This window comes from Pocillopora verrucosa, chromosome 4 (genome assembly GCF_036669915.1).
Source record: "Pocillopora verrucosa isolate sample1 chromosome 4, ASM3666991v2, whole genome shotgun sequence".
Classification (NCBI taxonomy): domain Eukaryota; kingdom Metazoa; phylum Cnidaria; class Anthozoa; order Scleractinia; family Pocilloporidae; genus Pocillopora; species Pocillopora verrucosa.
The window spans coordinates 14590988-14614033 of NC_089315.1; the positions used below are offsets into that span (position 1 = coordinate 14590988).

At 39.0% G+C, this 23046-nt stretch overlaps 1 protein-coding gene and 1 long non-coding RNA gene across 2 annotated transcripts; one reads left to right on the plus strand and one right to left on the minus strand.

Annotated features, from left to right (window-relative positions):
• Positions 1-4158: 4158 nt before the first annotated feature.
• LOC136280632 (uncharacterized) lies at positions 4159-5121 on the plus strand. Its single transcript, XR_010717424.1, has 3 exons — positions 4159-4220; positions 4366-4423; positions 4890-5121. It is a non-coding gene; the product is annotated as an uncharacterized lncRNA (long non-coding RNA).
• A 2734-nt stretch (positions 5122-7855) lies between these two features.
• On the minus strand, positions 7856-8704 carry LOC136280629 (uncharacterized). Its single transcript, XM_066166220.1, has one exon. The coding sequence runs from the start codon at positions 8564-8566 to the stop codon at positions 7856-7858; it is 711 nt and encodes a 236-aa protein (XP_066022317.1). The 5' UTR covers positions 8567-8704.
• Positions 8705-23046: the final 14342 nt, after the last annotated feature.

Here is a 23046-nt window from a genome sequence, read left to right on the forward strand (position 1 = left end):
ATCCCATCAAATTGCCTGTCATCTTGCAGAAAAAGTCCGAGACGTTTGGGCAAGTGTATGCAGTCTAATCGTGATTCATAGTAGCCCTGTGCATTAGCAGCATTTTAATGTGTATTTTGAGTCAACTTGAAGAGAAAGGTATCTTGTATCGTGATTACAGTATGTACGACGTTTCTTTTGACATTCGTGGTAATGAAGTCAGAAAACATTTACCAGCGAAACGCATTGTTGTATAGTATGAAGTTCGATCGTATTTAGAGTCATGCGAGAACATTCGCACCGTTTAGTGTCCATTGTAAATAACACTGTATGGAGATACTTCCTAAATATTTTCTATTAGGACTTAAAGAAGTCTAATGTTTTTGAACGTAAATAAAAAAAAAGTAACGTGTTGGATAATTGAATATTTCTGGTTGAATACACAGCTCCCTCAAAATTTTAGTGTAGATAATCGAAACAATTGCTTTCCAAAGGTAAGGGGTCTCAGTAGGGTTAGCTGTTAGCCGTGAAACGGCGAAAAAATTAATTTTTAGGGATAAAAAGTGATAAATTTAACCATTAGTCGCAAAAAAAGTTAACCCCAAAAATTTTATCTTTAATTGAGAGACCCTCGAGTTAAATTTACCTTGTAACTTAAATAAACGTAGTAAGTATTTATGACTTAAGAAGAATAATGCAATCTTATTGTTGATGGTGACTATACTATATGTTGGGTAAGTACGCAATCTAATCGTGAATAGAGTAATTCATAGTATCCCGCGTGGAACAATTTTATAAGTACGCCGCAAAATTTCCAATGTAAGACAAAAATAAAACAAGAAACCCCTCCCCCCTTTCTTCTTGATAAAACGAAGGTGATTAATTTGGTTTTGGTTTTGTGGCACCCAGTTGAAATATGTATTTGTACTATCTATGTAACATTGGTATTGTGATTGATGTCGCAAATCTTATTAAAAATATTGTAAATAGTAAATAGTATGTAGAATATAAATGAACATATGAAATTAAAAAAAACAAATTAAACATAAAACTTCAAGTTGGTTCTTCTTCAAACTTCATCAATTGACCTCCTTTACGACAAAACATTACAACCGTGCCCTTTATTATGAACAAATCAAGTTTCAGCCAAATGTCGTCACCAGTTCCAACCCGTTAATATTATCTCAAATATTATTACGGTTGCACTTGCGGTTACTTAAAAACCATAGTCAATTACGATTACAATTGAAAAGAAATCCACAATGACAAATATTTAAAACCGAGGGAACAAACCTACAAGACAAAGGTACGTAGGAAGGTTTTGTGACTTAGACACAATGGATGGTGGAAATCAGAAGTAATGTTAATCCTTTAAAACTTGAACACAGGAATGACAACGATGACTCTCTTTTAAATGATTCTAAAAAAGAGAATTTTTTCCTGAAAAACCCTATCAGATTTTATATCAGGGTGAGCGAAAGAATATGAAAAGAATAGGGGAAAAGTGGCATTAAAACATAAATGCAACTGGGAAAACAGGTGAGTTTTTAATTGGGAATGCCTCGGCAACACATAGTACTGATGTACTGGTGTTTATTTGGTGACAATTACTCGGTGTAAAGTCAACAGCTATATTTCCATCGGGTTCCAATATAATCAGCAATAATGAGAACAAAATCAAAAGAGTTCAGGAGGGGATTGTATATGTTTTTTCTTGATAACTCTGGGAAATGAAAGCTCTCAGCCTCTCTAATTTGTTTGCCGAGCGCTTTTCGCATTTTTCTCTCAAATAAGGGAAGAAGGGAAAATCCTCCTCGATTTTAGTCATAAGGGAGGAGATGATACAATTTCAGACCTGGTTGACAGGAAGTAAGGGAGCACTTACAAGAATGAGGATTGGGTATGAGTTTTTCAGGCTCTTCACGCCTTCCTCGGCCAATATGGCGGCTAAAATTAATGGCTTTTGTATAGTAAGACGGCAATATGCAAGATGAGATTTTTCAATGACCCAGCTCAACTCGCCTTGTTCTCTTTTCCCAGATTCTCCCTATGAAGCTTGAAAGAGAGTATACGGTAGCCATCTCAAAATCTGTTGAGAAGGGGTTTGTGGGGAATGGCGCCCAAAGATCATCCAAGTATTTTACACACATAACTGCCAGTTTCCAGAAGAAATTACTGTAACTAGCATTCACGTGAATCCTGCTCAAAATTTTGAAGCAAAAAAAATACAACATTGTAGACCAGCAGGAAATTATCTCAACCACTAAAACTTCAAATACAAAGAAGAGCACTGTAAAATATAATTTAAAGAAAAAACGCAAAGCAGAAAGAACTTGACCAATTTCCAGTCAACTAATCAGTCAGCGTTCAGCTAATAACGCTTATATCGTGTCCTGTGCGTTAAGAATATCTGGTACGCTACCCGTTAATGAAATATGAAAATTCCAAAAGTAACTTCGATTATCTGAAAATCGAACTATGATAATAATGTGCACAAACAGGAAGCACAAACCGTGTGAGTGAACATCGATCGCTTTGAAGGAAGAGACGAACACGAACAAGTTTTTAACACTTTGTTGCCATTAAATAGTTCAGTCATATTACACAATATGAATTCTACTTAATATATACATGTTTCGCTCATTTCATTTACCCTCCACTTTTTCGTTTCCTCCAACAAAATTTAAGGCTGGGTTTTGAGCTATTCTTTAAAGGTTAAGTTAAGGGAAAATACTCTGGCGCAATATAACTCTGGAGGGGGGCATACAACTATCCAAGATTTCACCTAAGGCAGAAATGTTTCGCCGCCCTCGATTGCCTTGTGCAACGAAATCAATGAGAAAGGGACACAACTTGTGTCTTGTGGTTCAGAGATCTTGTTTCGGTGATTAAGATCATGATATCCGTGCAAACTTAGCTTAAACGTTTTCGTGACTAATAACTGAATGATACTCGCTACTTCAGTCCTGAACTTTGGCGTTTCATCAATAGTAACGAGCGACTAAAGAGCAACCTTCAAGGCTAACAAATCATAAATTGAAGGGTGCTATCTATCAAACACTCTACTGAACTGGGTAAAAGGGCTGTCATCTGTGTAATAACAATTGTTGGACTCCACAATACGAGTGGTCAAAGCTATTTAGCATGTATGTAGATATTGATCAGTGTTTAGGTGTTCCTTGTTCGAGGAAGCCGGGATCTCTTTCTATGATAAACAGTTTGTCGTAAACAAGATGCTGGTGTTGAAAATCCTATCACTTTTAAGGCTCGACTATTTTCACACCAGTAAAGTTTCCTTTAAATTGTCCCCACCAGAGAACAAGGCCTGCTTGTGCGATGTCACAGTTTGCCTTCTGAGTTGCAATTTCATCCCCTGAAAGGACTCTGCTCCAAAGATTGACTTCTGTTACCTCACCCGGACCAAAGCTCTGTGCGCTATTAAAGCCCCCTCCGACTCTATCTTGATCTTGTCCAATGACAACTGTTCCGCCGGCTGGTATCTGATGATTTTTCTTCAGGTCTGTTCCAGAGCTTTGAAGTTGTCCATCCATATAAAACTGCCAGTCGCCTTTGGTGTTTTCCCAGGTAACACAAATGTGATGCCACATGGTATCATTAATTTTGTTTCTGGTGTCCATATTACTTAGAAAATAAACATAAACAATTAAAACTATGTTAGAAACTCTCGTTTCTTGACTGACTGCGGTCCAATTGTGGCATCAAGATATATATATATATATATATATATATATATATATATGTAACTGCAGACAGTACTGTTTCGGCATTCTGGGCCTCATCAGTGCAGTGCTGATGCTAGGATGGAGGTAAGGCTATATAGCCACCCCAAGTGATCTCACACATGTGGTATCATCTAAGCCATGCCAGAGTGCTCAAACTAGAAAACCTAGTGAGCATGCATAATGCTAGCAGCAATGACTCATCCTAGTAGAGTGCTCAATTTAGACATGAAAGCAAAAGCTTTGTATGCCAAAGAGCTATATCTAACTGCAGACAGTACTTTTTTTTTTTTTTTTTTTAAATATAAAAGCCTGGAGACCAGGCAGTTTTATTTCGTCAATGATATCTATTTACAATTCTAATTGATTAAAGTATTCGAATTCAATTATGAGTTATTTAGGTAATTACAGGTCTCAATTAACTAATGATATTTTCTCTCACAGGCGGCACGAACAGCGCACGGGCTATAACAGCCCGGAGTAAGCGCCCACCTGTAAGAGGTAACAAAGTTCTATTTAAAAGTTTTCTATTTACTATTTACAAAGAGATATTTCAGACCATGTGGGGCGCAAACAGCGCGCGGGCCTGTAGCCCGGAGTAAGCACCCCTCATGGCGAGATTTAACAAGTTTTATTATATACAAAGGTTCAGGGGGGAGCAAGAGAGGGGAAGAAGATGGGCTTACCAGCGTCGACCGAACAAAGTACGTTTTTAAAAGACCAAAAATTCCTTAAGGTATCAGTGTCGTTACTAAGAATTCTGAGTTGGACATCTTTCTTAATTAAGTCTATAATCGCGTTGGAGCTCAAAAGAGAACCTTCGAAGGTAGCTTTATTTCTGGCAAGCCAACACCAATATATGATGGTTGCCTTGAGAAAGTTAGATAAGGATATAGCGGTGGTAGATTTGTCTAGGGAAAAAGGGTAGTAGACAGATGTAGGGGAGATAGAGAAGGGGGAGTCGAGTAGAGCACGGAAAAGGGGGGAGAAGTGGTCCCAGACTTTCACAACTCTGGGACATCCCAAGAAGCAGTGTTCAATAGTTTCCGTTTTTCCGCAGATCGCGCATTTGTCACTATTGATGTATCCCCAAGACTTAAGGAGATATCTTACGCGGATCATTCTATGGATCAATAGCCAAATTAGATCGTTCTTCTTGTTTTCAATTAGCTTTAGGCGAGACTTGCGCCACACCCAGGCCCAACGATTGATGGGGCGGTCCATAGCAGACGCCCAAAAACCGGAGCACCGGGGTGCAACGCAGACGGGGTCAAGCAACAAAAGATATAAATTCTTACCGGTGAGTAAATCAGGTAAGGCACCAGTTTTCTGATGCAAGGTACGGAAATTATCTAGACAAAGGCGGTAGTAATTGGAAGGAAGGAAAGAAGAGGGAGCAGAATTGGTGGGAAAAGAAAAACGGGGATCTAGAATAGTTAGCTTATGTCCTAAAAAATATCGAGCTAGGTAATGCCATTTGGATGTGCCAAAGTCATCTCTTAAACTGGAAAAAACAGAAAGGCGCAGGCTAGCGCACTTAGCTTTAAAATTAACGACGTTGAGGCCCCCGGATGATGGGGGCGCACAACAGCGATCGCGACTAACATTTTCCATTTTTCCTCTCCAGATAAAAGGCCAAATGATCGACTTAAAGCTATCGTGCACCCAACGGGGTGGGGGGATGACTTTAGCAACGTGCCATAAACGGCTTGCGCCTAAAGTATTTACAATTAAGGTCCTACCGATAAAAGACAGGTCTCTTTGTTTCCAAAGATTTAGAACCGAACTTAGTTTGTCTAATTTGGCCCGCCAATTGTCGTCGTCGACATTGACGAGGCCGTTTGAGAAATAAACACCAAGCACTCTCATTTTAGTGACCCATTTGAGGCCATAGGGAGATTCAATTCTAGTTCGCCATTTTCCTAACCACATTGCTTCAGATTTGGACGTGTTCAGTTTAGCGCCAGATCCTTGTTCAAATTTTGATACGACTCGGAGAAGTGAAGAAAGAGATCTTTCGGATTTTAAGATGCAAGTAGCATCGTCAGCGTACTGGGATATTTTATATTGAAGGCCCCCTGCTCCGGGGAGCAGGAAACCTTCAATATCTTTACAATTACGGATTTGCGTTGATAATACTTCTGAAACTAGCACATAAAGGAGAGGAGATAATGGGCATCCTTGTCTCACCCCGCTTCTTAAGTGGACAGGGGGGGACAGGGAGCCATTAACAATGATTCTAGAGAAGGCTTTAGAATAAAATAGTTCGACCCACCCACAAAAGGAGGGGCCGAAACCAAATTTACGCAATACTCTCATCATGAATTCGTGGTCAACTCGGTCAAAAGCTTTTTCTTGATCTAAGGAAATGAGAATACCCGGTTCATTAGTTTTGTCAATCATGTCGAGGGCATCACGAAGTAAGGCCAAATTTGAGAAGATAGTGCGGCCGACCACGCCGCACGTTTGGTCTGAATGCACGATGGAGTTCATGACTTTTTTCAATCGTTCAGTGATGATTTTAGATGCTAACTTGTAGTCAGTGTTTAACAAGGAAATTGGGCGCCAATTTTTTGCGAGGCGTCGATCATCTTTTTTGTGGATGAGTCGTAGGAGGCCCTCGTACTGGCTATCCGCGAGGGAGCCAGCAAGAAAGGCCTCGTTCAAAACAGAAAGGAGAGATTCGCTCAAATCGTTCCAAAAACACGAGTAAAATTCTGTTGGGAGACCATCAGAACCGGGTGACTTGCCGGTCTGAAGGCCTTCCAATGCAGTAAGTAATTCTTTATTAGAAAAAGAGCCTTCACATAGATTGCGCTCATAATCAGTCAGTGAAAATTCGAGGCCGTCAATTATTTCAGTTTGAATTCGCATATCAAGAGGATCTTGGGTGAATAAATTCTTGTAAAAATTGGTTAAAATTCTTTCAAGATCATTTTGAGAATTTCTGAGAACACCGTTCTCGTCAAAAAAAGATTCAAAACTATTCATGTCAGCTCGTTTTTTCTCCAGACGGAAGAAATAGCGTGTTGGCTTCTCACCTTCTTCGAACCATTGTGCTCGGGAGCGGACTTTAGCTCCTTCGGCTTCTTTCGAGATCAGAGAGGACAATTGGCTTTCCAAATCGCTAATTACACCTGGGTTATTTAAGCGATTAGAATGTAAAGCGTTTTTAGCATGGGTTAATTGCTTAGTAATTAGGATTCTTTTGGCATTTGCTGTTCTCTGTTTACGGATACAGTATGAAATACTTGTTTTGCGGATTTCAATTTTTAGAGCATTCCACCATTCGCGAAGGGAGGCGAATTCGGGGATTTTAAGCTTAAAGTTGTTAATCGATTTTGACATAATGTTTTTAAATTCTACATCTGAGAGTAAAGAGCTGTTGAACTTCCAAATTCCAGGACCGTGATTAGAAGGGTTAGTCGTTAGTTCAATTTTTACAAAGTCATGATCGGATAGGTCGTATACGCATGGAAGAATATTACATTTCGTTACTAGGGTTAAGCCTTTAGCGACGAGAAAGCGGTCAATTCTAGATGCCTGGGTATGGTCTTTATTAGACCAGGTGAAAGTTACTTTGCGCGGGTTGTTTTTGCGCCAAATGTCTGTAAGTGAGAAGTCAGCACAAAGGGATCGGAGAAGTTTTTGATCAGACAATAGGATGGCGGAACAATTTAATTTATCTAGGACATTGTCCACACAATTAAAGTCTCCCCCGATCACTAGGTCCCCTTGGGGGAGAAAGTAATTGTGCAGACAAGAGAAAAAACTTTTACGATCCGAAATAGTATTGGGAGAGTAAATGTTCACTAAATTTAGTTTAGAATTATAGTAGTCAATGAGTAAGCTCAATATTCTTCCTTCGGAATCGGTCAAAAAACGGATAATTTTGCCTGGAAAGTTTAGAGAAAAGAGGATGGCAACACCGGCAGACCTGCCAGTCCCGAAGGACCACAGACATTTGCCGCGCCAGAGTATTTCGAATTCCTCCGCTTGTTTTTTGCATGAGACATGTGTTTCTTGTAAAAGGATTATGTCACAGTTTGAATAATTTAATTCTTGAATAATTTTTCGACTTTTACTGGAGGACCCGAGTCCTCGCACATTTAGAGAAATTATTTTATTATAAAAAATTAATATCTGTACCGCCTTCTCCTAGGTTTAACTCTCTCCCATCCATCATCATCAGTTTCGGAGCCAGAGTAGTCACGGCGGGAAGATCTATCGCGGCCATCGTGGCCGCGATAATAATCTCGATCGCTTCTATCTCTCTCTCTTCTGCCGTCTCTCCGGTCATCTCTTCGTTCTTCTCGATCGTCCCTCCCTCGCTCGTCTCTTCGTTCTCTTGGTCGTTCTCTTCTACCTTCGTCGCGTTGTTGTTCTCGTTGTTTCTCTTGATCTTGTTGTTTCTGTTGTTCTTGCTGTTCCTGCTTTTCTAGTAATTTCTGTTGTTCTTCTTGTTGTCGCTGTTGTTCTCTCTGTTGTTGTAGTTTTTTCTGCCTTTCTTCTCTTTCCTTGGCGCGCTGGGCTCGCTCTTGTTCCTTTTCCTTTTCAGTTTTAGGTGGCGTTGGCTCACTATCGACGTTCGCGCTGAAGAGCAGGAAGGGGCATTGAGGCATGGAATGGTTGTCCGCTAAACAAACGGAACATCTTGGCGAGTCTTTACATTCTTGAGCTCGATGCCCAGGGCATTCACAATTAAAACAACGGACTGCGGAGCAGTCTTTGGCCATGTGGTCAGTAGCTCCACAATTCCGGCAAGCTTTTGGCTGATTTGGGTACCATATTTTGATAGGTTCACCAGCTATGTTGATGTTGGCAGGGATAGTTCGATGTAGCGCCATTCGAGCCGTTCTTACTCCATTCTCGATATGTTGTGCAATTTTGTCGCGCCGAAATGAAAGGACACGACCGTAGTGGCTGAGTCGGCCAATCACGGCAGTGTCGGGTAGTTCAGCGGGGGCTTCATGGATCTTGACGAGGACCAAACGATTTTCGCAGTCGCCCAGGAGCACTTTGAGACCGGCAATCACGACGAAAGGTGTTTCAAGAGCGGCTTCTTTAGCTGCACGGCTCTTAAAAGTCACGATCCAAGATCTATTGGACGCCTTTCTCTGGATTCCGGTGATAGCGTCAATATCGATTTCTGCCGCGTCAAAAGCTTCGAGAATTATTTGCGATGTGACGGTTGTATCAACGCTAAAATAAATAGAGCGATCCTTCGTGATTCTACTTTGACTGGGAGCATTCAAAAAATTTCACACCCTTATTTTCCAGATTTTTTAGTACCTCAGGGATTTCGATTTCCACGTCTGCGCCCCAGGACTGTGAACCTTCTACCACGCTTGCGTCTACGACGTCTCCTGGATTCGCTGTCGAGTTATCTGTAGTAAACTGGCTGATATTTTCACTTTCCTGGCTGTCCATGTTGACCAATTGCTGCAAAAGCAAGGAAAATAAACTTTTCATAAGCCTTTTAACCTTACCCAAGAGGCCGAGAAGCTTTCAGTACTGTTTCGGCCTTCTGGGCCTCATCAGTGCAGTGCTGATGCTAGGATGGAGGTAAGGCTATATAGCCACCCCAAGTGATCTCACACATGTGGTATCATCTAAGCCATGCCAGAGTGCTCAAACTAGAAAACCTAGTGAGCATGCATAATGCTAGCAGCAATGACTCATCCTAGTAGAGTGCTCAATTTAGACATGAAAGCAAAAGCTTTGTATGCCAAAGAGCTATATATATATATATATATATACATATAGTGCTACATATAGAATAGGAATGCATGTTAACAATGTCGTGTGAGCTGCTGGAATGGGAGATGAATTAAGTTATTTTAATGTCACTTAACTTTTTTTAATTCCATTGCTATTTATTTCATTCGATCTCCAACACGCCATAGCTTTTAATTTTGTCACTAACAATGATTTAATCACTAGACACATTTAATTATTTATTTAAAGTCGCTTGGGAGCAAAAACAAGAGAACGTGATTGTTAACGTGATTGTCAACGTGAGGTCTTTTTATATGATCACTAATTAGCGGCCTTTTTTCTGACGAGGTGTAAATAGGCGTCAGGAAGCAGACCGCCATCGTCACGATTTAAAGGAGCGTGGGCGGAGTTAATGTGCCAAGCCTCCAAACAAAGGCGCTGGTGGTAACGCCGATTAGTGGTGATAATTTTAGAATTATCCCACCCAATTGTATGGTTGGTTAGGCAAGTATGCTCCGATAAAGCTGAATTTTCCTTTTTGCAAAGAAAAACCGCTTTTTGGTGCTCTTTTAACCGTGTACCAAACTGGCGTTTGGTCTGTCCGATGTATTCGTTATCACAGTCATTATAATAGAATAAATGGCGTCGGTTTGTTGTTCTTTCGTGACAGGATCCTTAGGTTTGGCGAAAATATGCCCCAAAGTCTGAAAAGGTTTTTGAGCAACTTTAACGTTGTGGCTATTCAAAATTCTCTTGATGGGTTCAGTAACACCCTCTATGTAAGGAATAACAGCAAAACCAGTCGCTGGTTCCCTTTCATCAAGAGCGTTACTATTTGTAACTGGTTTTTGGCAGTTACGGAGAAAAGTTTTTGTATAGCCATTTGCCTTTAGGACATTGGAAACATATTTCCTCTCCTCAGCCTTCGAATCGAGTGAAGGCATATCATTTTTGTGAAGCTGAGCCAAGGACCCTAAAAAAATTCATCTTCGCGCCCCTTTATTGCGCGTAATTCACCATTCATTCCGGTATATTTTTACTTCTCTTCTATCCTATTCTATTGTGTTATTGTGTTGTGTTCTTGGGCGACAGAGGTTATTCTTATAGTGTTTCACTCCACCCAGGAGTATTACGGCACATTGTCAGGGAAACCGAATGAAATGCTGAAATTGCATTAGCATCCAATCCAGGGGGAAGTATTAATACTCCTACGAGTCGCTTTATTTTAAGAAAACCGGGATATGGTTTGGCTGGATGGCCCACTTGACTCGAGTACAGACTTTATCTATCGTGTTTGTCATATTACTTACTCATTTGCCGAGGCTATGGCCATCCTAATTCCTGGGGAAAACAGACAAACGTAGAAGGCATTCCCATAAGGTGCTCCAGTAGTCGCATAACTGTAGAGGTACTGTTCTCCAATCAAATTTGTATCCTTCATTTTGACAAAAAGGCACATAGTAAATTCCGAGAGACTAGACGAGGTGGCGTTTGTTATGCTGGCGTAACTCTTTGTGCTAGGCTGTCCAAAGACCATTCGGTAAGCTGTAGGAAACAACAAAACACAATCTTCTTTACTCCAGTTTCACTGAAATGACAAAGCAACTCTTAAATTGGATGAATCTCACTGCGAAATTTCCGGATTAGTCTTGTTTCAGAAATTATTTTATATCTCATGTCCGCTACCGGATCACGTACGTAACTGATAAACACTACGTGCAAAGGGTTCTGTGTAAAAAAACAACTCTTTACGAAATAAATAGGCCAGAGAATTCCGAATGAGAGGATTATACAGCCGGGAGGGACATGCAAAAGTAATCCCAACGGTTATTGCAACAGATACCCAGAGTAAAGATTGTCTTTGTTTTTTGAAAAATCTTGCTTTGGCTTCCGCATGGCTACCACGCACGCCAGAAAGAAAGATACAAGAAAAAGTATCTTGAGCGCTCTGAGATGTCAAAGGTAGCTTGTCATGAGAATAAAGGAAATGATCACCAACAAAAGAAGCTTTTGATCGGTAAACAAACTCTCCTCGTCAGCACCTTAGGAAATGTATAGAGAACAGTATGGAGAATATGCATACTGATGTTATGGTGTAAAGAGTTAAAAAGCGATAGATTGGATCAATATAAGTATGCAAGCAACTGCACACTTACCCCTCCCCTAACCCAACATTAACCTTAACTTGTTATCAATTGACGATTGTTGGGTTAGGGGAGGGGTAGGAGCGCAGTTGTTCAGATACCGTTTACAGCTTCCTGTTGCTGATGATTATTAGTTAACGAAAATTTTTATGAGAAATCGTTATCAAAATAAAACATCGGCGTATTCTGTCTTCCAGAACCTTATTTAATGTTCCATCTAGAACTTTCTAAAATGTTGAATTGTCATCCACATCTCCACGAGAACTTCTCCTTCTCGGCGTAGAAGGAAGCTTGCGCTCTCAGAATATGTCATCAAAATACGATACACTTCTCTACAAACCTGATGAGCAAGACAGGCCTTCAATCTTTTCACACTGTGTCCCGTAAAATCCTTGTGCACAGCTGCAGTTATATTCGTTGACTTCGTCTGTGCAAGTTCCATTGTTTTTGCAGGGATGGCTGTCACAGGTAACTTTTTGCGATTACAAGACAACATTTCAAAAGAGTTGTTGTCAGTAAAAAGAAGCTACATCATATGGCGACTGACCTACCGATCTTCAAACCATATATGATTAAGGTGGTCTAGCTAATAACGCTTTTGAATCGAAGTAAATCTCTTAAAGCATGAGCGTTACAAAGGAAAAACAATGCGAACACTTTTAAGGAAAAGATCTCATCAAAATAGCGTTCGAACGAAGTTTGTTTGCTTGTTTGCAGAAAACCGTCTCGCTACATTTTTTCAATTGTCGCACATAAACGTAACAGGAAAACTGCTCTCAAGCTTTTCTCGACAGGCAGCACATTACAACTTCTTTCTACTCTACAAATTTGTTTCTTACACAGATCAGCACAAGTTTCTCCGGTCCAAGGGGGCTTGCATTGGCATGAATAAGTTTGCTTTTTCTCGTCATAAAAACACACACCACCATTTAAACAGGTGCTGGCTGCTAGTCGGCAATCCTAAATAGAAAGAGTAGCCGATGGAATAATGAGAAGAATATAAATAAACATAAATATGCTTCAAAGTTATTTCACTTTCCCACTGACGGATTAAAAACAATTGGCTGGAAAATAGTCACGCCCTCAACTACGGTTTTTTTGTTATCTCCTAGATCCAGCTCCAACAACCGCGTGGGTATCAAGCCTACCCTATCGCCAAATTTAACGAAACAATTTATCTGTCCTTGCCAATTCTTCAACAAACTTCTGAAATATGATTTACAAGGTGGTAATGCGTTTATAGGCAAAAACAACGAAAAAAAAACACTGGCTGCCTAAAAAGTTTGCTTTTAGCTACGCATTTAGTCAACATCTACAAGTACATGTATTGACTTCTGCCAAACGAAGTCAAGGCATGTCATTTTATTAATGGTCTAGCTTCAATAAACTTCAGTTAAAAACTACTACATATTCAAACACAGTAACATGAGATTCGCAACAACCTCAAGCTTTTACTAATGGTGGAGTCACTGCACGTTTTTTTTGTGATGCAAATGAGAAACAAATATGAACCCATCAGCCATAATGGCGGGGGATGGCATATAATTTCAAATATCTCGATCAAACAGTGATGTTTCTAAATTCCTATATTTGCTGGAAAAGGATTTCATTTAAAAGGGAATAAAAGAAAGCGTATGTGCCATTTCCAAAACTTGCTTCTGCTGGCAAGCATCAGTTCTAGTTTTTAGTTCTTTACAAAAATTTGCATAATTAGTGAATGGTTTCTTTAAGTTGCATAACATCTGCAGTTGATTTTACCTATCACCAAACTCCCGATGGAATATTTTTCTTCATCTCTTCTTGTTATTATTGTCTTTAGTTAGTTAAAGGAGAAGTATTTTTCCGTTTTCATGAAAAAGAACTTCTAACTTTCATGCTAAACCGGTAATCGATGAATGCTATCACGAAAGGTCTCAAACGTCGGCGGGGAAACAAAATATTTGTTTGGTGCAACCAGCTTGTTTTTGCGGCTCACGAACTGCATGAGGTGGGTGGATCTTTTCACAGAAAAGGGGGTTAACGAACAACTAAAACAAAGGGTTGAAAATTATGGGTATAGAAATAACAACGGTTATTCTTACTAGTTCTCTTTGGTCGTTATGCAGGTTGTGTGTCTGGTACTACAGCTCGGCGTAAAAAATTCAGTTTTCAAAAAGACGAAACAAGCAAAAACAACAAACCCGTTCGCTTAACATGTCGCCTGCACAAATTACAATTTTGTTAAACTACATTCCTCTAGAAAAAACAGCTTCTGAGGCCTGCACAGTATTGTCAATTCAATTGTTTGTCAATTCATGCCATTATTCAAGGCATACATCCATTTCGCTTTCAAAAAAAAACAGCTCTGATTAAAACTTCAAAACAGAAAAAAAAAGTGGAAAAGGAGGTTTTTATTGCTTGCATTTCGACTGTATTAAGATCGTGGCATACACGAAATCAAGGATTCAATTTTGTCTCATGCCAGCTGCTCGTAACTCAGAATACTCAAGAATAATGCAGAAATCTAGCGTAAATAATTTCTCTGTAAAGGAGATTCATTGTTAGCAAATCAAAACGAAAAAAAGCGTTGAGAAGGGTAGTAGTCTTAAAAATGTATGCTAATTTTTTCTAACACACTTTGCCGTGAAGAGCACCTGTTGGCTATTTAGCAATAAATCGAGCCTTTTATCATTTTAGCGACGATATCGCACACGGGATATGTTAGCACAACAATCCCTTTTGACTCATGATTTACAGTAATACTCGTGTTCTCCCAACACCTCATACTAGTTATTAGGCTGGTAAATCGATAGAAAGTGCCGACTAGCGCTTTTATAAAATAGCTATGCTCTTGGTTTTCTTGTGCAATAACAGTAATTTTTTCCAATCATATACACCCATAATTTGAGGAAATTCAAGACATCTATTTTTCACATCGAAGTTAGGTTTTTGCTCAACTTCAATTATAGTGCTGTGGTCATGAATTTTCACTTAAAATTTTCAGCCTTAAAATTCTAAAAACTGCTAAAGAGAAATGTGGCACTGAGGACTTTAGTTCAAATGAGTCAATTAGCGATATAAAGACACACTAGTTAATTTCAAAATTAATCTCCAATTAACAATTTAAATGTAAATTAAACTGCAGTTGCATCAACTTAATCTTGCGGAGCCCTTTAAGCCAAATGAGGCATTTTAGGCTGTTCGTTACCTTAAGAGGCATTGAGAAAGTGGCACCTTCCTCCAACTGCAAATGCATGTTTTCTTTAACAACAGAGCCATCGTGCTTGTTTAGTTCGCAAGTTCCTTTGCCATCAGACTTCCAAATATGAGGAGCAAGTTTGAAGTTTGTCGAAGTACACCAGGCGTTTTTCAAACAAGACTGACTGCACCAAATTTGACCAGGAGACTCAAACCGTTTTACCATAAAGCCTTTAAGCTGCTTATTTGTCAACGTTGTGAAGTATGCTGATCGAGAAACAGTGGATGACTCTAATGCGGTGATGAAAACTGCGTAGAGGAGCAACAATCCTCGAAAAAGAACAAATGGAGGAGCGTTTACAGGTTCCATCACCTCAACCTTCAATGTTTGTTGAAGGCTTCAGCCAAGAGTTTACACACGACCACTAACCACGATTTTTTCATCGGTCGATTTACGTAGGGAAAATTTGCGTAGACGTTCGGTTATACTCGCCCACGCAATTAACGCTTTGCAATGTAAATTCATGCTTGATTGCCAGGTGGTGTGTGCACTCTGATTGCGTTGCATCATGGTCGTAAAATGAAAAATAAGTCATTTGCATCCTGTCGTGGTCGAGTGAACATCTCTGGTAGCAGCAAGATAGCGTGAATAAACGTGGAATTTGATGAAAATTCACTGTCTGTTGCAGTTCCTTCGAAAGTTAAAAAGTGTTTGCGGGCCTGTGCGACTCCTGTTATTCCTCCGTGACAAATTCGTTGTTAGGAGGCAATTGAAGACATTCAGAAAGAATCGAAACTGCAGTCTTGCCCGAGAATCTATTCGTTTGGCAGCAGTTTCACACACAGCTGATGGCTGTGTGAATAATATCAAATCCGCGAGTAATTTAACGGAGAATCGTCCCTTGACATGCAAATGCATTCCAAAGAGGCAGCGACCTAGCTACCTTCTAATACACGAACTATTTTCCATGTCATACACTTAAGGGCGTGAATACGGAATTCGCGAAAGGAGAAGCCTTACACCTCCTAACACCAAATTCGTCACGCTCAACGTTTATTAAAAAAAACGGACAGAGTTTCAAATATGCTTAAAGAATATAGAATACCTAGAATAAGGTTTTGACAAACGTATATTTGGAGTTATATTCGGCGGGAGAGACTGATACTTAAAAAAAAAAAAAAATAGCGCACACACATGAAAATAATACCTTTTGTAACGCAATCTCATCCGGCTTTTCCAAACCTCAAGAACATACAGATGGGGAAATGACACCTTAAAACTAACCCTTAATATCACATCGTAAACGGAATTCATTAAAGGATATCCTAATACAGCTAAGCTTTCAGGTTAGAAGATTCAAAAGCGCAAGCGAATGGTAGAAGTCGCTCTAGCAATCAACACCGTTTAACGATCGACTACCTTTTGCTTTCCGGCTTACCCGGTGTGTCGCCGTGCGCATTGTAGAGTTATTCATTGGTCAAGTGATTCCGTTAATGGCTCAAATTCAACTGTCCTTCATTAAATGATCAAGATAGTAGATTTACCATAAAACACTCGCGATAAGTTAATTTCCTTTTACTTAGGAAAGTAGATTTACAACACAATTGACTATCTAATAGTAACGCTGTATAACGCAACAATAAGCCTTTTCTCGGCCATAATCGGTCTCAAACACCCGCACTTAAAATGCGAGAAACACATGTACCGTTGGAGAGCGTTTGAGAGCATTTAGTCAGAGCTGTTAAGGAAGGATCAAAGCAGCCATCCAAATCTTTGAAAGGCTCCAAACTACGATGTACATCAAATTTGACCTTCTTGAAATCCGGTCTCAAATTACAGTGATCGCGTTTGTCTTTGAGAACCATAGAATACGCGACAAATACGAACAAAAAATACTTTTACACATTCAGAATAAATCAAATTACATTGAATTATGGTGAAAGGAAAAAGGAACGGCCTAACTTTTACGGAATGTTTAGTCAAAATCTGCCGAATTCTGCTGCTTTCACCGCCATATTGAAAATGAAGCTACCACAATGCAACGCAATCGGAGTGCGCACACCGCCTGCTTGATTGTCAATTATACAGTGTGGAATGACAAACATGCCGATTTCCAATTAACCAAAAAGTGTCGATTGGTCGAGAGAACATTAATTAAACTCCAACAGTACGGAAATTGAAATTGAGAATACAAAGTTGCACACTCCCAGAAATCTTTTAAGCTGATTTCTTGTGCCCTTAAGAAGAAACAAGCACTCCCCGACTTCACGACATTTACACGCACCGTAAGGGTTTGCGCAATGTTTTTGAAAAAAAAAAACTACTCATGCTTGCATATTTATTCCAAATTGCACGGTTGGTTATAAACTTATTACTTACCTATGATCATCACCTCGTGGTGGAAAAGCAAATCTATCCCATCAAATTGCCTGTCATCTTGCAGAAAACGTCCGAGACGTTTGGGCAAGTGTATGCAGTCTAATCGTGATTCATAGTAGCCCTGTGCATTAGCAGCATTTTAATGTGTATTTTGAGTCAACTTGAAGAGAAAGGTATCTTGTATCGTGATTACAGTATGAACGACGTTTCTTTTGACATTCGTGGTAATGAAGTCAGAAACGCATTGTTGTGTAGTATGAAGTTCGATCGTATTTGGAGTCATGCGAGAACATTTGCACCGTTTAGTGTCCATTGTAAATAACACTGTATGGAGATACTTCCTAAATATTTTCTATTAGGACTTAAAGAAGTCTAATGTTTTTGAACGTAAATAAAAAAAAGTAACGTGTTGGATAATTGAATATTTCTCGTTGAATACACAGTTCCCTCATAATTTTAGTGTAGATAATCGAAACAATTGCTTTCCAAAGGTAAGGGGTCTCAGTAGGGTTAGCTGTTAGCCGTGAAACGGCGAAAAAATTAATTTTTAGGGATAAAAAGTGATAAATTTAACCATTAGTCGTAAAAAAAGTTAACCCCAAAAATTTTATCTTTTAATTGCAACGGAAAGAATCAATGCCCTGTAGAGACCCTCGAGTTAAATTTACCTTGTAACTTAAATAAACGTAGGAAGTATTTATGACTTAAGAAGAATGATGCAACTTTATTGTTAATGGTGACTATGCTATATGTTGGGTAAGTACGCAATCTAATCGTGAATAGAGTAATTCATAGTATCCCGCGTGGAATAATTTTATAAGTACGCCGCAAAATTTCCAATGTAAGAAAAAAATAAAACAAGAAACCCCCCCCCCTTTCTTCTTGATAAAACGAAGGTGATTAATTTGGTTTTGGTTTTGTGGCACCCAGTTGAAATACGTATTTGTACTATCTATGTAACATTGGTATTGTGATTGATGTCGCAAATCTTATTAAAAATATTGTAAATAGTAAATAGTATGTAGAATATAAATGAACATATGAAATAAAAAAAACAAATTAAACATAAAACTTCAAGTTGGTTCTTCTTCAAACTTCATCAATTGACCTCCTTTACGACAAAACATTACAACCGTGCCCTTTATTATGAACAAATCAAGTTTGAGCTAAATGTCGTCACCAGTTCCAACCCGTTAATATTATCTCAAATATTATTACGGTTGCACTTGCGGTTACTTAAAGACCATAGTCAATTACGATTACAATTGAAAAGAGATCCACAATGACAAATATTTAAAACCGAGGGAACAAACCTACAAGACAAAGGTACGTAGGAAGGTTTTGTGACTTAGACACAATGGATGGAAAACGGTGGAAATCAGAAGTAATGTTAATCCTTTAAAACTTGAAAACAGGAATGACAACGATGACTCTCTTTTAAATGATTCTAAAAAAGAGAATTTTTTTCCTGAAAAACCCTATCAGATTTTATATCAGGGTGAGCGAAAGAATACGAAAACAATAGGGGAAAAATGGCATTCAAAACATAAATGCAACTGGGAAAACAGATGAGTTTTTAATTGGGAATGCCTTGGCAACACATGGTACTGATGTACTGGTGTTTGGTGACAATTACTCGGTGTAAAGTCAACAGCTATATTTCCATCGGGATCCAATATAATCAGCAATAATGAGAACAAAATCAAAAGAGTTCAGGAGGGGATTGTATATGTTTTTTCTTGATAACTCTGGGAAATGAAAGCTCTCAGCCTCTCTAATTTGTTTGCCGAGCGCTTTTCACATTTTTCTCTCAAATAAGGGAAGAAGGGAAAATCCTCCTCGATTTTAGTCATAAGGGAGGAGATGATACAATTTCAGACCTGGTTGACAAAGAAGTAAGGGAGCACTTACAAGAACGAGGATTGGGTATGAGTTTTTCAGGCTCTTCACGCCTTCCTCGGCCAATATGGCGGCTAAAATTAATGGCTTTTGTAGAGTAAGACGGCAATATGCAAGATGAGATTTTTCAATGACCCAGCTCAACTCGCCTTGTTCCCTTTTCACAAGTTCTCCCTATGAAGCTTGAAAGAGAGTAGACGGTAGCCATCTCAAAATCTATTGAGAAGGGGTTTGTGGGGAATGGCGCCCAAAGATCATCCAAGTATTTTACACACACAACTGCCAGTTTCCAGAAGAAATTATTGTAACTAGCATTCACGTGAATCCTGCTCAAAATTTTGAAGCAAAAAAAAATACAACATTGTAGACCAGCAGGAAATTATCTCAACCACTGAAACTTCAAATACAAAGACGAGCACTGTAAAATATAATTTAAAGAAAAAACGCAAAGCAGAAAGAACTTGAACAATTTCCAGTCAACGAATCAGTCAGCGTTCGGCTAATAACGCTTATATCGTGTCCTGTGCGTTAAGAATATCTGGTACGCTACCCGTTAATGAAATATGAAAATTCCAAAAGTAACTTCGATTATCTGAAAATCGAACTATGATAATAATGTGCACAAACAGGAAGCACAAACCATGTGAGTGAACATCGATCGCTTTGAAGGAAGAGACGAACACGAACAAGTTTTTAACACTTTGTTTCCATTAAATAGTTCAGTCATATTACACAATATGAATTCTACTTAATATATACATGTTTCTCTCAGTTCATTTACCCTCTACTTTTTCGTTTCCTCCAACAAAATTTAAGGCTGGGTTTTGAGCTTTTCTTTAAAGGTTAAGTTAAGGGAAAATACTCTGGCGCAATATAACTCTGGAGGGGGGCATGCAACTATCCAAGATTTCACCTAAGGCAGAAATGTTTCGCCGCCTTCGATTGCCTCGTGCAACGAAATCAATGAGAAAGGGACACAAGTTGTGTCTTGTGGTTCAGAGATCTTGTTTCGGTAATTAAGATCATGATATCCGTGCAAACTTAGCTTAAACGTTTTCGGGACTAATAACTGAATGATACTCGCTACTTCAGTCCTGAACTTTGGCGTTTCAAAAGCTAATGAAGACGCCTCCGAAACCAGTAATCTTTGCGTTAATCTGTTCAATCACATGGGCGCTAACATTACTATTAACGACATCGATATCGCTCACAGAGTCCCTTTTCGTGACTCTTCTCGCTCCGACCCCAAACCAATCATTTGCAAATTCGTAAGGAGACTTGCGTGAAATAATGTCATGGCGGCGAGAAGGCATGCCTCGAGTGTGGCAGCTCGAGACGTTGGTTTAGAAGAGAGTCAGGACATGTCCAAAATATTAATCCTTGACCATCTTACACCGAGAATGCAGGAGTTGTACGGGAACGCCAAGTCATTCAAGACCAGGTTTGGTTTTCAGTTCTGCTGGGTCAAAAACGGAACCATTTTCCTTCGCAGATCAGAAGATTCACGTTCTTTAAAAGTCCGTTGCCCTGACGATCTCTCTCGGATCATCCAAGATGAACAGGAAGCGCTCAGCTAAGTATTTGTATGATTGTAACTAGAAGATTTTAGTGCTCTAATATTTAGCAATGCCGATTTCAACCGAAGTTAAGCAAAATAAAGCTTTCTTCCTTGAATTACCGTACCGTGGGCAGAGCTCCATAATCCAGTGCCATGGCAAATATAATAATCTCTTAACAAATGATAACCTTCCTTCTAAAAAATATCTTGAACGATTACCTAGCCTATATGACATTGATATCTTCAGTCTGAACTCTGTAAACAGTAAATTTTACGACACAAATTTCTCTGCTATTTATCCTATCCGCTGTAAATACTATTCCCCGTATAGTTTTAGTCAGCTAAAAAATCAGTTAAATGAACAACGTTCTGATAGTCATTTATCTTTTTTTTCATAACAATGTTAGCAGCTTAAAAGGTAATCTCTAAAACTTCCAAACCCATTTGCTCGATGAACTTAATTATCATTTCAGTGTTATTGGAGTAACCGAAACCAGAATTAGAAATGCAAATTCTATGGACTTCAATCCTGAAATTCCAGGTTACACTTTTGAATACGTCCCGACACCTCTTTCAGCGGGTGGCGTCGGCATGTATATTGATTCAGAGTTAAGATACACAGTTTTAAAGAAGAGCTCTAACGAAGCTTTTCAGGCATTATGGGTTGAAATTTTTCAAACAAATGTAGCTAACATAATCTGCGGAGTGTTATATCGTCAGCATAATTCACCTGAGCTTTTCCTAAAGTATTTTGAGGAAACCGCAGAAAACCTTATAGCTACTGGCAAGCCTGTATATGTCATGACTGACGCTAATATTAATCTCCTTTCCTTTGATTCTTGCAACTATGCACAAGATTTTCTTCTAACTCTCCAGAGCCTTAATTTAACTCCTTGTATCGACAAACCAACTCGTGTGCATAGAAATTCTTTCTCATTAATCGACAATATATTTACAAACAAAGTTAATGAGAATATCATTAGTGGAAATATAATCTCTGATATTAGTGACCACTTCTCGCAGTTTTGTTTAACAAGCTCGCTTGTAGTCAAAGGCAAACTCGACAGACCTCTTGCGCGCGATTTTTCCCAATTTTCTGAAGAAAATTTTTATACACGACTTGTCTCGTATTGATTGGGTTGACATAGTCTCCCGTAATGAAACTAATATCGATTAGGCTTTCTCTTCTTTTTACAATAAATTAAATAAATTAATCAATAAGCACGCTCCATTAAAAACCAATATCCCGGCGGAAGCTCAAATCTTTTTCTAAACCATGGATTATAAAAGGAATTCGAAAATCCATTAAAATGAAAAATAAACTTCTTGACGGGGGTAATATTAAACTCTTTAAGATGTATAGAAATAAAATCTCAATATTAACTCGTCTTAGTAAAAAAATTTACTTCCATAATTATTTCCAAAACAATACAAAGAACCTCAAGCGAACCTGGGAAGGGATTAATGATTTGATCAACCGTAAAAAGAAAAACGCGAAGGTGATTGCGGCAATGAAACGCCCTTTAAACCAGGGGATATCCCATGATCCCCTAGAAAATGCTAATATACTCAACCGCCACTTTGCTTCTATTGGAAACCGTCTCGCCTCTGATCTACCAAGAAGCGATAAGTCTTTTCGTGATTACCTCCCATTAAATGTTCCTCCCTGCTCTTTTGTGTTTGACTCTGTTCTTTCTTCTGAAATCGAGCTTGAAATAATGCTTACGCCAACAAACAAGTCCCATGGACTTTACTCGTGTCCAACTCGATTACTTAAATGTTCATGTCATATTACATCAGCCCCTCTGGCAACTCTTATAAACAACTCGGTTCAAAGGGGTATTTTCCCCTCCAAACTTAAGCATGCCAAGATCATTCCAATATTTAAGGATGGGGATGAAGCTGAACCGGGGAACTATCGTCCAATATCACTTCTTTCGGTCTTTAATAGACTCTTCGAGAAAATTATGTACAACCGCCTAAAGTCCTTTCTTAGCAAACATAACCTATTCTATGAGTCTCAGTACGGTTTCCGTGAACAGCGCTCAACCGAGCATACAATCCTTGATATTGTTAACAAAATTCAATCAAACATGGACAAGGGAATGTTCTCCTGTGGTGTATTTATTGACCTTCAAAAAGCATTTGATACTGTCAATCACTCTATCCTCCTTCATAAATTATCTCACTACGGCATTCGTGGTATAATAAACGATTGGTTCTCCTCCTATCTGTCAAATAGAATCCAAACCACGCAAGTTGGTCCCCACGAATCTAGAAAGGAAAATACCCTTTGCGGCATTCCTCAGGGGAGTGTACTTGGTCCCCCACTGTTTCTTATTTATGTAAATGACATTTACATGGCCTCTGACAAACTAACCTTTTATCTCTTTGCTGATGACACTAACCTTTTATATGCTGATAAAAACCTAAAATCTCTCGAAACTGTCA